We start from the raw sequence: 13,952 nt of genomic DNA, 5'->3' as shown, positions 1-13,952 counted from the left end.
TGCCTCTCCAAGTCCTTCTGGGTGGAAAACACATGCGTTTCAGATCCCATTAGAAAAGGATGAAGACACATTCCCGGGTCTATCAGCTTTGGGGTCTAGATCAGGGGCCACTGGAAGGGACTAGTACTGTCAACTACCCTGCCTTACTCTATAGTCCCTTCCAGCGTTGCAATTTGAGGCAACAGCAGTTATACTGAGGCGGAGACCCGTGTTGCAATCGCTGAGACAGACTGGGAGAACTTGACCAGAGGACCCAAGGGCGGGGCCGGGAGGAGTGCCGATCGATCAAGCTGGGAGTGCGAGGCGCTCCGGGGCAGTTCTGCTGGGGCTGCGCTGAACCGAGATCTCAGTCCTGCCGTACACCTGAGCCACATGGACCGCCTGTGTGGCTCCGGGGAGCTGGGTTCCAAGTTCTGGGTAAGGCACTCATCTCGGGATCCGTGCTGTAGAGGGAGTAGTTGTTAACCGCGGAAGTCTGATCTCCCGCCTCACCATGGCTTTCCGGGGGAGTCACGGGAGTGGGGACATGGGTGCTGATCCTGGGGGAGGGTGTGGATAGCCAGGCCTGAGAGGGTCTAGGCACCAGAGGGGTAACAATGAGTGCCGAAAAGGTGTATGGCCACGATATCAGGACGTTTGCCGCCATGTCTTTCCAAGCCTGGTGGAGGAGCTAGGCAGGAGACAGGCTGCTGCCATGGTAGTGCAGAGCACCAGGGATTGGAAAGCTCTGGCACTTGCCTGTTGGTCTCCGCCCCTCTGTCAATTGGTCGCAGGGTACAGAAGAGGCATTTGCTTTTTGACTGCATCCCTAGTGAACGAAAGTCCCAGAACCTGATCCACTAACAATGGCTTGGTTATCCACCCAGTCTTCCTGCCCTACACCCTAGGTATTTGGTACAGCTAGACCTTCCAGGCCCTGTTTTTGGGGGAGCCACCGTTTGTGTGGACAAGATCTACTTGCTTACAGGACTGTGAGGAGGCCCGATTTACAGCCAGGAGAGAGAGAGAGAGAGAGAGAGAGAGAGAGAGAGAGAGAGAGAGAGAGAGAGAGAGAGAGAGAGAGAGAGAGAGAGAGAGAGAGAGAGAGAGAGAGAGAGAGAGAAAGAGAGAGGTGAACTGAGTCTTCTAGCCCAACCTTCTCCTTTGATAGATGGGGGATGCAGGTCCAGACAGGAGGGGACTTGCCCCAAAGCACCCAATTCCATGAAACCAGAGCTGGATTAAAGATAGTAATAAAGTAAGTAAAAGCAGACTTCTGGGGTGATAGGTCAGGCATGTGGCACTTGCCTGGGGTTCAAACACCAGTACAGTACACACACCACACACACACATACACACACCCTTCTGTGGCTCTCATCAAATCCTTTCATTGGGCATCTTTGGTATTGGAAGTGTGTGCAGCCTCAGCGCTCCTCAACCAGGCAAGGCAACTGACTGCATAATCTTAGTTTCCCAGGCAGACCTAATAGGGGGCTCATTTCTGGTTCCTCAGGGGCTGCCCACCCTAGTCTGGCTCCAAAACTAGACTCAGAATCCTAGTCGGAAGTCTTCTCCCATTATGGCATATTTTTGTATACAAATTTGCATATATGTAACTGGTATATGCAGATATGTGTGGGCCGGGGTGAAGGTGAGGTGTTATGCGCAGACGTGTGCTATATGTGCCTATGTGTTCACAGGTATGTGTGTAGAAGTCAGGTTGTCATTTAATGTATCTTGGACTAGGTTGGGCACAGGTGTTATGTGGATTTAAGAGAAGTGAGAGCAATAGAGTACTCCCCCACCCTGCCTGCCAAATATCTGAAGTTGAACGTGCCAGAACAGTCTGTCATCCTGTATTCGGGAGATGGCAGTAGGAGAACCAGAAGTTCAAGGTCATTCTTGGCTACATGACAAGTTTGAAGCCAGCCTAAGATACAGGAGACCTTATCTCGGAAAAAAAACAAAAAACAAAAATGTCTTTGGGGACCACTCTTTTGCTTTGGATCACTAACTGGTTGTAGCTCAAACCTCAAGGAGCCCCCACCCCACCCTGTCATCCACACTGGAGTGGCCAACTCTTCTCTAAGGTCCAGAGGTGATCCTTGGCTTATCAGGGCACCTCCTTGCTCTACTCGGGCTCTGCAGGCGTGACTACAGCATGGGCACGGTCACAGTGACTAGGCAAAAAGTTTGAAAATCAGGAGGGCAGCTAAGCTGAGCCTTGGTTGCAACCTTTCTTGTTCCTAGATGACCTTGAAGCCCTGAGGAATTAGAACTGCCCAAGGCAATGCTCCCAGAGCCTGGAGCTAGAAGCCTGGGGATTCCCTGTCCCAAATTCAGAGCTATGCTATGGCAAGGGCTTAGCTAACCCAGCCCTTCAATATAGAGTCTTAGGAAGAAAAGGACATATGACTGGTATGGCCATGGCAGGGTCACAGTGTTGCTACAGAACACTGGACTAAGTAAGAGGCAAGATGCCTGTGACACTGTCTGGCTGTGCTTTGGAGCCTCAAGCACCCTGGTCCCGGAACTTAACACTGGTCATGAAGCCGTGTGGGTAGGAGCTCATCTCTACTGTGGCCTTTTGAGGGGGTCCCTGCTTAGATATCCTCAATAGCAGGGAGCTGACTCCCGAAGACTACCCACCCCAGACTGCAAACATCCTCCAGCTTCAACTTCAACATGATCTTGGCTCCTGAAGGTCTTTCCTGGCTGCTCTTATCAGTGGCTTCATGTTGGGGTATGAGAAAGCAGAAAGCTTCTCTTGGTTCAGCCCTGGGAGTTTGCCGAGCAAGGATGCAGAAGGGGCTCAGGCTAGGAGGCTGGAGCCTAAGCTGTAGATCAGTTACCCAAAAGCCTGATGTTCCAGGCTACTCGGATTTTAATGCTATCTTGCATTTCATTTGCATCGTCTATAATTCAGCTACGCCCTTGAACCTTAGGAGCAGAGTGAGAAGTGACTGGGGGTGGAAACCTGAGCATAGAAGAAAGGGGAACAAAGTGTGCGGTGGTCAGGCCATTCTGGGTCACTTGCTTACCCAGACTTTCCCTAGCTTCTCAGGCCTTTCTTTCTCCACCTACAAAATGAGGAAATGAGCCACCTGCTGCTTACCTTGAGAGATTTTTGTGGCGATCAAAGGAAATGGAGAATGTGAAATAAAGTTGAGAAACAAGAAGTTCTGTTGGCAGGTCCCTGTAATCCTATCTACTGGGGGGAAGACAGAGAGGAATGAGGTCAGAATGGGTGTTAGAGCCCTGGTCCTGTGAGAAAAGGGCTGGAAGACTGCTGGGCCAGAGGTTCTGGTCCCAGCGGTTTCCTGGAGAGCAGGGAGCTAATGCCTGTGACAGATTCAGCTCCACTCCATGGAAGGGTAGGAATCTGGGGACCTGTGATCCGGTGGACACCCACACCTGTATATTCACACACACCACTTGCTAGGTGGCGTGACACTTCTCCCTCACACACCCTCATCTCATGTCATCAACATCTCAGAGTATACCTTAAATTTGCATGGAAATAAGTTCCGAAGAATACCAGGCCAGAGGAAGACTCAGTCTCAAAAAACAAGAACAGAACAGTGGCACCTGCTTATAGTCCCAGCACTTGGGAAGTAGAGGCAGGAGGATCGGGAATTACAGAATAGTTTCTAGCTATGCAGCAAATTTGAGGTCAGCCTGAATTGCATGAGACCCTCAAAAACAAAACCCAGACTGGTGGTGGTGGCAGTGGCGCACGCCTGTAATCCCAGCCCTCAGGAGGTCCTCGAGGCAGGAGGATCTCTGAGTTCCAGGCCAGCCTTTGGTCTACAGAATGAGTTCCAGGACAACCAAGACTGTTTTACGGAGAAACCCTGTCTCAAAAAACAAAACAAACAAACAAACAAAAAACCTGAAGAGTGAGTTCAGGTGCAAGAGACCAAGGGTGCCTCCAGGAGAGGGGAGATTGTAGATTATCTCAGCTCAGACTTGCTGCCCCTGCCTAGAGGGTGAGTACTCTATGTACTCACGTCCAAGGGTGATGGGAGTACATAGAGGGGCCTGGACTGTTTGATCTCAGAAAGTTTAGTCTGCTTGCATAATTAACCCTGATCCTATGCCCTCTTGAAGCATAGAAATCCAAAGGTATCTTGAAGACCCATGTCTCCTTCTTTGGCTACTAGGTGTGCCACTATGGGAAAGTCATTCACCCTCTGGGTCTAGCTGAGCTTAGGTGGTTCTGGCGCCCCCTGCAGCTCTGGAGCTGCCTGGTGATGATTCTGGGAGGATAGGTGTCAGGCTTGTGGTCCAGGGCCATAATTCAGGTGCTCTAAACCTTAGGGCTCTAGGTATTACAGACACCAAGGTTTCCTCATGAATGACTTCCCAACACAAGTAGTCAATCATCAAGAGGACCAGTTATGGACAAGGTTCAAGTTCCAATGCATCTGGGTTCCCAAATGAAGACAGAGACGTGCAGCAAATTGGAAGTAGGAAAGTCTGAATGGACAGACGGCTGGGAGATGCCAACTTCTTAGCCTGCTGGGCACCAAAGCTTGCCGTGTCATTCCAGGGACCTAATCTCCCCTGCCAGGCCAGGACTCTGGGAAACCCTTTTCATTAAAGCTTTGGCCTCTGAGTTCTTGGTTTCTGGCTGGGAGATATGGTCCCTTGTGGTCCCAGATTGTCTTCTTCTGTTCCCTGAGCCTGGGCTAAAGGGAGAAATTTAGTAAAGGAAGAGGATCAAGGATGTAGCTGGAGGAAGCTTTGTCTTTGAAGGAATCTACTGGTCTTCCTCCTCTCCCTACCCCCCCCCCCCCAAAATGGTCTTGGAGACGCATCTATAATCCTCATGCTCCAGGAACTGAAGCAGAAAGATTGACATGAGTTTGAGTCTACCCTTGGCTATATATGGTAAAGTTTTTTGTTTTTTGGTGGGTTTTTTTTTTTTTTTTTTTTGGTTTTTTGAGACAGGGTTTCTCTGTGGCTTTGGAGCCTGTCCTGGAACTAGCTCTTGTAGACCAGGCTGGCCTCGAACTCACAGAGATCTGCCTGCCTCTGCCTCCCTAGTGCTGGGATTAAAGGTGTGAGCCACCACCGCCCGGGAGTAAGGTCTTAAAACAAACAAAGGGCTGAAGACGATGGAGGAGTGCTAGCCAAGCCTGCACAAAGCTTGGGTTTGATTCCAAGCACCACACTTGCAAGCCCAGCACTTGGCACGGAGTCAGGGGGATCTGAGGATGTTCTCAGCTGCATATCTGCTTTGAGGTCCACCTGGGCCATGTAAGGGCCCATCCCACAGGACAAATGGGGGACTAGAGAGATGGCCCAGTGGTTACAAATGCTTCTTGCTCATCCAAAGGACCTGAATTCAATTCTCAGAACCCACATCAGGTGGCTCATGAACACCTATAATTCCAGCTCTAGGGGAAATCCAACTTTAGGCTTCCTTGGGCAACTGCACTTACAAGTGCACATGTATGCACAGACACACCTATACATAATTAAAAATTATAAAAAATAAATCCTAAAACAGTAGCAACAAACAGGCTTTGGAGTGCAAGTGGCCTACATTGGAGGCAAGGAATGAAGTCTGTGACTATGCCCCCTCCCCCAACACTGTCCAGACTATGCTCTTGTCTGGGGGTGAGGGGGGCTATGCTGTGTGTGGAACAGGGTGTGGTTGAGAATGGGGTCTTGAGTCTGGATTGGAGTTCTCTTCCAAACCGGACATTCCAGTTTCCAGTTCAGTTTGCTCTCAGAACTCAGCTGGTTCATTGCCAGATATTGACAGCCCTTCCTTACCCCCAGCTCCAGGGATGAACTGCAGGAGGGAAGGCAGGCAGCGTGGGTCAAGAATGAGGAGTGATTTGAGGGAGCTGATGCTGGTGGACGTCACATTAATGCTGACAGGGCCCCAAGCAGGCAGACTGGACCCCAAGCATGGGGCCTGGGACTTGACTTACATTGCCTAGGCTCAAGTTCCACATTCACCATGGGTCCCAGGTGTCCTGGCACATAGTGACTCAAGAACCAAAGCCCTCTGGGATGTCAGACAGGAGTGAGAGATGTGTTAGGCCTTCAAGCTACAGGCTGGCCCAGCGTGGCCCTCTTCGGTCTCCCAGGCACCCAGGTTTTGTCTAAACCGCTTACTGAGGGTGGAAGGGAATTAGAACATGCCCTCTCCCTTTCCTCCAGTTTCTGATGAGACATGTGATCTCGCCAATCAGTCACTTCCCAGTGACCTCAGGAGCCATCTAGCACAGATGACCCCACCCCCACCCCGCCAAACAGGATTGAGGAAGTAATGAATCTTCTTTGCACAGAGCCTGTCAGCAGCCTGGGGCCTGGGAGATTGCTGGCAGAACTGGGGCACAGAACTCTGGAGTCCTCATCCCCCTCCCCCTGCCACTGGTTTGAGTCCACAGGGATCTTAGCCTTGGTCCCTATTAAGGGGCATCTGCCCGGTGGTCCATTCTGGGTGCTGGACCTTCTGCCTTATCAGCCCCATCCAGCTGTTTAATCACAGTATTTAGGAAGCTGCTGTTGCTGTGGTAACCAACTACGAGACTACAGCAGGCTGGAATATATAGCGGGACTGTGGGACTGGGCTGCCTCCCAGCTGGTGTTCCTCAGACCAGGAGTGGAAGAGGAGTCTTAAGGAGCCCCCCTCCATTCTGCCTGAGGGAGTCCAGGAAACGGCTTCTACTGTCCCTCTCCTCGGTGTCACTTAACTTTAGTACCCTAGGCTAGAAGCCCCTCTGGTTGTTAAGATGGTGCTTGGTGATAGAGAAACAGCATGACGGTTGCCTCAGCTCCGGCTGGGGAGAGCATGTTATTTCATTTCATTCATACATTTTGTCCCCCCAGTGTCTACGCTGGCTGAGTGCCCAGAAGTGACAGGCAGGCCGGTGCTCTGAGCTCTGGAGGTCCTGCCTGAGTGTTTTTCCTTGAGAGAAGGACCAAAGCCACTCGGTTAAGGTGGAATAGAGGAGAACTCCAACCCAGGCTCAAGACCCCATTCTCAGCCACATCCTGTTCCACACACAGCAAAGCCCCTCCCCCCCACACACACAAGAGCACAGCCTAGCTGGTGTCCTGACTCTGGAGGAATGTGCACGTGTTTGGGGGTGGGAGGGATAGTCACAGACTTTCGGTCCTTGCCTCCAACGAAGACCATTTGCACTCCAAAGCCTGTTTATTGCTACTGCTTTAGGTTTTGTTTTTATAATTTTAAATTATGTATAGGCACTTGTAAGTGCAGTTGTCCGAGGAGGCCAGAAGTTGGATCCCCTGGAGCTGGGGTTGCAGGTGTAACTCTAGGCAGGGAAGAACATCATGGTCAACAGAAGCCCTCCTTTGTAGCAAACCTGACCTCAGGGGTCACAAACTCCGGTAGGAGAAGGTAGGAATTCCATAACTGAAAAACAGTTCACTTGTATCAAATGGGAGAGGATGATACTGGTCTATGGAGACAATAGAATGGATAGGGGATGGCTGCAGGGTGAAGAAGGGGTTTGGGTGTCGCAGTTCTAATTAGGAAGCCAAGAGGAACTTTCGTGAGACAGCGTAATCTAAGCAAAGCCTGCAGACAGTGAGGGATCGGAGGCAAGTGGAGACGGAGCACCTGAAGGTGGCCAGGTCCCAGGCCAGGGTCTTAAGGCAGACGAGGGCAAGAAGGTAGGGCGCGTAGGAAGTTGGTAGTGGTTCTGAGGGATGTGTGACACTTCCTGATTTTTTTTCCTTGAATGCTGGTTATTAAAAAAAAAAGACAGAACGGTGCAATGGGCATGTGGTCTGGCTTAGGCTTCCAATAGGGCTTTCCCTGTTGTACTTGGAAAGAGAATGTAAGGACAAGTGGCTGAGCCAGAAGCAGCAAACCAGAGGGAGGGCTCTGAAAATAATTCAGGCAGGAGAGTAGAGAATGGAGAAGAGGCCGGATCCTAAAGAAATCGGGGTCAAGTAGCTGAGGTTTCCTTCTCAATGGACAAGGATGATGAAATATCATGTGGCCACAGAGTTGCTCTTAATCTTTGTGTGTGTGTGTGAGGAGGCTGTTTTTGTTTGACACAGGGTGGTAGCCTAGGATGGGTTGTTAGGTATGCATCACTATGCCTGGACCTTTTGGACAGAGTGGAGAGGGTTTGCTGATGGATAGGATGTCAGAAGTGAGACAGAGAAATCTGGGCTGCCCAGAAGATTCTGTCCTGGAGGGAGGAAGGGAAGTGGAGAGTTCAGGAAGTATGGAGGAAGGAAGGCATTGACAGTCATTAAGCAGCAGAAGGTGTGTCTCAGTTCCAGACCTGTGGTATTTGATGTCCCATAGATGTTCTAGCAAAAGCTCTGGGGGAATAATCTGGGATGCAGGGATGAACAGGTATTTGCTGTCTCCAAGGAGACTGTGCCCAATCAGAACACATCTCCTACAAAGAGAAGTATCCAGATAGGACCTTTGTGAGCCCAGAGCAACCATCCCGTCCTTACTCCCCAAGGGTACTTGGTTGTGTCAGTGTTTATGTCATGAAATATGTCACCAATACTTGACTGAGTAACAGCTAGGCATTTACATTGCCACTCATTGCTCCTGCCGGGAAGGTGACTGTGGGTCTGTCATTACTTGCACTTGAAAACTCAGTTCAGAGGAACTGGCCACCATTACACGACTCAAAAGTAGAAGAACTAAGCACAGTGGTACATAATGATGACACTTGGGAGGTGAAGGCAGCAGGACCAAGAATTCAAAGCCAACCTAGGCTACAGAGTGAGTTCAAGAGTTACATAAGAAATTGCCTCCAACAAGCAAGCTGATGAAACTGTACTAGATCTACAGCACCAGTGTTGGGTCCTCTGATAGCCTTAAAAAGCCAAGCCAGTGGTGCCGGGCGGTGATGGTGCATGCCTTTAATCCCAGCACTCGGGAGGCAGAGGCAGGCGGATCTCTGTTAGTTCGAGGCCAGGCTGGACCGACAGCCTCCAAAACAATACAGAGAATACCAAAAAAAAAAAAAAAAAAAAAAAAAAGCCAAGCCAGTGACCTGCCACGTGTACTGTGGACCCATACATAGGCTCTGAACCCCACACTCCCTTGTCACTTGTTTAATAGCTCCTGGCCCTGTGCTAGAATCGGACGAGGGTGGTGCAGCAGAGGAACAGAACAAGAGGAGGGCTGTCTGCAAGGCCCAGGGGAGAAGGTGTCTTCTGGTACATGGGTCCAGGAAGAACGTGGGAGAAACTGTCGCCGGGACATTTGTCCTGGCTCCACTGTGTTAATTGTCCCTGAAGCTGTTGCCAAAGCCAACGATGTTCACTTTCTCCTCTGTAAACTGAACCCAGCAACTCCCCTGTTATATATTTCGAAAACTTGTTTTGAGCTAGCCACAGGATCATGACCCTTGGAGGACAGTCATAAAATGTTAGGAAAGTTTAGCAGAACTTTGTTGCCTTCGCTGAACTGGCCGCAGAGGTGACAGATGACTTAGCACCCTGTGATGACATATGCCTGGAATTCAGGTACTCTAGAAGTAGAGTAGGATGGTTCAAAGTTCAAGGCTGACCTGGGAAAATTAGCAAGCCTCAAGATAAAACGTAAACGTGCATGAGGGTATAGTCTGGTGGTAGAGTACTTGGCTTGCTTGGGTGAGATTCAGCCGCAAACGTGAGGAAGACTTATTCAGCAGATATTGTTTTGGTTTTTTGTTCGTTTGTTCGTTTTGGTTTTTTGTTTGTTTGTTTTTGGTGTGGGGTGGGGAGCACGCCTTGGTGCCTGTGTGGAGGTCAGAGGACAACTTTGAGAAATTAGTTCTCTTCTTCCACCATGTGTGTTTCGAGAAATTGAACTTAGGTTGTCAGGCTTGGTGGCAAGTGCTCTTACCTGCCTAGCCAACACCTCATCCCCTAACATATAGTTTTGAAAGCTTCGTGTATACTGAACTGGAAGACGGTGCCTGCTTTCATTTTGCTTGCTTGGAATCGCAGAGATAGCCTGGGTAGCAGGCTTTCCTTCAGGCCACCAACCAGCTCCCAAATCATGACACAGAGATTCATTGTTAGTTATGAATGCTTGGCCTTATCTAACACTTGTTCCACGAGCTCTTATAACTTAATTTAACCTGTTTCTCTTCATCTATGTTTTGCCTCGGGGCTTTTAAACCTTCATTCTGTATGTTCTGCTCCATGCCTATCTGGCTGGCAATGGCCTGGCTGGCCCCTCACTTTCTTCCTCATTCTCTCCTTCTGGTCTCTCTCAGAGCCTAGATTCCTCCTCCTATTTATTCTCTCTGTATGCCAGCCCCGCCTATCCCTCTACTGACTTGCTTTTTGGTCATTCAGCTTTTTATTAGAGACCAATCTGGTGCCTCAGGCAGACAAAGTGAAACAGCAACACATATTTACGTAGTGAAACAAATACGCCATAAACAAATGTAACACACCTTTACATAGTTAAACAAATGCATCATAAACAAATGTAACACATCTTTGGCTAGTTAAAATAATATTCCACAACAATTGTGTATGTGAATGTGTGTGTATATGTGAGTATGTGTGTGTGCATGTGTGTGCATGTGTGTACCACAGAGCATATGAGACAGGGTCTCTTGTTTGCAGCAGCGTATGACAGGTTAGCTGGCTCACACGCTTTGAAGGATTCTGTCTCCATTTCCCATCTGGCTATAGGAGCATCAGGATTACAGATGTGGCTTCTGTGTGCCCCCCCCCTTATGTGGATTCTGGTATTTGAACTCTGATCCTCACACTCATGAGGTAGATGCTTCATCAATTGAGCTGTCTCCCTAGTCCCAGATAGATACTTTTTAAAAACTCATAACCTGGATTGGTGTTAGGACACTTTGTTTAGCATGTTTGACTCAATTCCCAGGACCAGAAACAAAGACAAAAGTCATAGCTGGGATGCCTAGAGGCTTAGTATAGATTGTGTGGTCCAGATATCTGCTTTTCTTAGTTAGGAGCTGCCTGGAGACAGTGGGGTGTGTTCTCAATCGAATGTTCGCACAGCGGAACACACAGAATTGAAGGTGGGCCCTCCAGAATAATATACCACAATGCTGTGCTGTCTGAAAAAAAAAAGGCAGTTTCATTTATGGGAAGATCCAAGATGGGCAGAATAATCCATTGCATGAGAGATTAAGATGGGTTTTCTGTGGTGGGCAGTAGTGGGAAGGGCCCCCAGGGCCTCTTCCTGCCAAGGGTTATAGCTTTTGATGTGAGCACTGTTTACACAGCTGAGTGTACCTGTGTGTAGAAAAAAATCACAGAGGTTTCTATTTCAGAGATATGTATGCTTTTCTATAACTCTGTCACACTTGAATTTTTAAAAATGCTTTTAAAATAGGAATGGCGGCATATACCCGTAATCCCAGCACTTAAAAGGTAGAGACAGACTGGTCAAGAATTAAAGGCCAACCTAGGTTACCAGTGGTCCTACCTCAAAAAGAAAAAGTCTGCGGGGGTGGGGGGGGGGGGGAGTGAAATAAAAAGTAAGCTGGGGCTAGGCTATGTCTGCCTCCTCTCCTTGGTCTCCCTGATTAGGCCCAGTGTTAGACCCAGCTCTGTGACAAGGCAGGAACTCAGCAGCCCTGTGTGGGCATTGGCTCTTACAGTCTGAATAAAAACATACGATGGGTTGCACATGGTGGTACATGTGTATGATCCCAGCTTATGAGAGGCTTAGATCAGGAGGATCGTGAGTTTGAGGCCAGCCTGGACTACACAGTGAAACCTCATCTCAAAAATAAAACCAAAAAAAAACCCCTGTGTCACCTCCGGGTGGTGATGGTGCTCGTCTTTAATCCCAGTACTCAGGAGACAGCACTCTGTGAGTTCAAGGCCAGCCTGGTCTACAGGGTGAGTTCCAGGAGAGCCAGAGCTGTCAACACAGAGAAACCTTGTCTCAAAAAACAAACAAACAAACCCAAACAGCAACAAAACCTATATCTTGAACTCAGTGATAGAGCACTTGCCTAGCATATGCAAGTCCCTGGGTTTAATTTCGTAATAAGGAAGAAAGGAAAGAAAGATGGGAGAGAGGGAGGAAGGGAAATATAAAGAACAAATGAATACCTGCTGCATCCTGTATAGGGCTTTGGAATGTAACATACATGTGCCACAACCCCAGGCCCCCAACAGGAACACGCATATGTAGGACTTGTGAGGGGCACCTCCAGGTCTTATGTCCTGACAGCAGGCTACCAGGCTGCTGTGTCTGCAGCCCTGGACTTGCTCCAAAGCATCCTCCAAGGCAGGAAAGCTGCTCCAAGACGTGACACTCCCAACAAGTGCTGACTGTAGATGCTCCAGAAGGAAGAGGCTGCTCCCGAGCCTGCCCAACACTGCTGCACTGGGATTTGCAGAGCTGGAAGAAGAGAGGCCAGGCAGAGCAAAGGTGCACGCCCGGAAATCTCAGAACAGGCTCGGAGGTGGGGAGAGGTGGCTGCAGGAGAGTAAAGGGAGCAGGAGGAGGAAGATGGGAGGAGAACCTGCAGGACCTACGGGCCAGGGTGGCCTGGGCTGTGTAAGCAGCAGGAGCCACTGCAACCTTGCTGGCATGTCACAGTGGACAAAGCTGTATTTCAGGAAACAGCAGCAGTGGCCAGGCATTGGGGGGCAGAGGGCTACCCAGAGAGGATTATGGGAAAGACAGGCTAAGGAAAGGGAAACAGGGTGTAGTAGCCTTCCCTAGACACAGAGGTGAAGAGCCCAGGCCCCTGAGAAGTTCCATAGATCCTTCAAGGCCAGCTGGGGGTTTTAAATGCCATAATAAGACACTTACCTAGACTTTGTCTTCTAGGCCATAGGGAGCCACTGAAGGTTTAAGAAGGATGTATCATATTATCTTCTTTGTTAACTCTTTCATTTCCTCAATATATAAATACATATATATATGTATATATATATATCTTGTTATCTTGTTTGCTTGCTCTTGCTCTTTTTGATACTTACTATGTAGTCAAGGCTGATCTTGAACTTACTAGATAACCCAAGCTGACCTTGAACTCTTGGCAATCTTACCTTAGCCTTCTGAGTGCTAGAATTACAGACATGCATTACTATGTCTGGCTTCAATTCTTCAATAAATATTGGATATAATTTACCTTAAAATGTTCAAGATTTATTATTTTTATTTTTACGTGTATTAGTGTTTTGACTGTATCTATGTATGGGAACCATGTGGGTGTGTGCCCACTACCCTGGGAATTAGAAGAACTGGCATCAGAGTTAGAGAAGGTTGTGAGCCACCATGTGGGTCCTGGGAACCAGACCCGAGAACAACAAATGCTCTTAACCCCTGAGTCATCTCTCCAAGCTCCTCATCTAAGTTATTTAAACTACTTTTTTTCTTGGCATCTGCTATGTGTCTGGTAAAATAAATTAAATAAAAATGGTTCACTTCAATGATATTAAATGTTAACAAGAAGGGATGAAAGGCAATGTGATAAATGAACACATTTTCTTCAGTGTTAGGAGATGGGTGCAACAGAAGAGGTGGAGGAAGGCTGGGAATGTGTGGAGTCTGGTGAGGGTGCTAATATTATACAAGGGGGCCATGATGGGCCTCATTGTCAATGAAAGAGTTAACCATGTAAGGGAAGAGCACTCTGGAAAGAGAGGATGTGTGTGCAAAGACCCTGATGCAAGAGTGAGCCTAGCGTGTGCAAAAGGGCCACCGGCCACCTGCAGGCAGGGGAAACAATACTAGAAACCAGGTCGAAAGGATGGGACACTGTACAGGCCACACGCTACGTAGAATGGAGGTTCCTAGTTAAGAGCTGGATAGAGTACTGGTGATTGAGGTGCAATAGGCTACAGAGATAAGCCCGAAGGTCATCGGTACCTGCATGGCCTGGAACTATGAAATCAAAAAGAGATGGGCAGAGGGCGAGCCCAGATACAGAAGGGAAAGGACTGAGCCTAGGCACTCTCACACCAAGAGAAGGAGCCAGCAAAGAGACTCCATGGCCGGGCGTTGGTGGCACATG

General features: G+C 48.9%; 1 protein-coding gene across 2 annotated transcripts in view; it reads left to right on the top strand.

Annotated features, from left to right (window-relative positions):
• The first annotated feature begins 264 nt into the window (after positions 1 to 264).
• Positions 265 to 13,952, top strand: part of Abcc3 (ATP binding cassette subfamily C member 3) — a 51,382-nt gene continuing 37,694 nt past the window's right edge. For both annotated transcript variants that reach the window (XR_001196833.3, XM_005075837.4), the window contains exon 1: positions 265 to 417. Coding sequence is in view for 1 of the 2 variants with exons in the window: in XM_005075837.4 (XP_005075894.1) it covers positions 373 to 417 (45 nt within the window). In the remaining variant the exon portion in view is untranslated. The remainder of the gene's footprint in view (positions 418 to 13,952) is intronic.

This window comes from Mesocricetus auratus, unplaced genomic scaffold, assembly GCF_017639785.1.
Source record: "Mesocricetus auratus isolate SY011 unplaced genomic scaffold, BCM_Maur_2.0 Super-Scaffold_100007, whole genome shotgun sequence".
Classification (NCBI taxonomy): Eukaryota; Metazoa; Chordata; class Mammalia; order Rodentia; family Cricetidae; genus Mesocricetus; species Mesocricetus auratus.
Note: the sequence above shows the minus strand (reverse complement) of the source record. Positions and strands in the feature narration are given on the sequence as shown.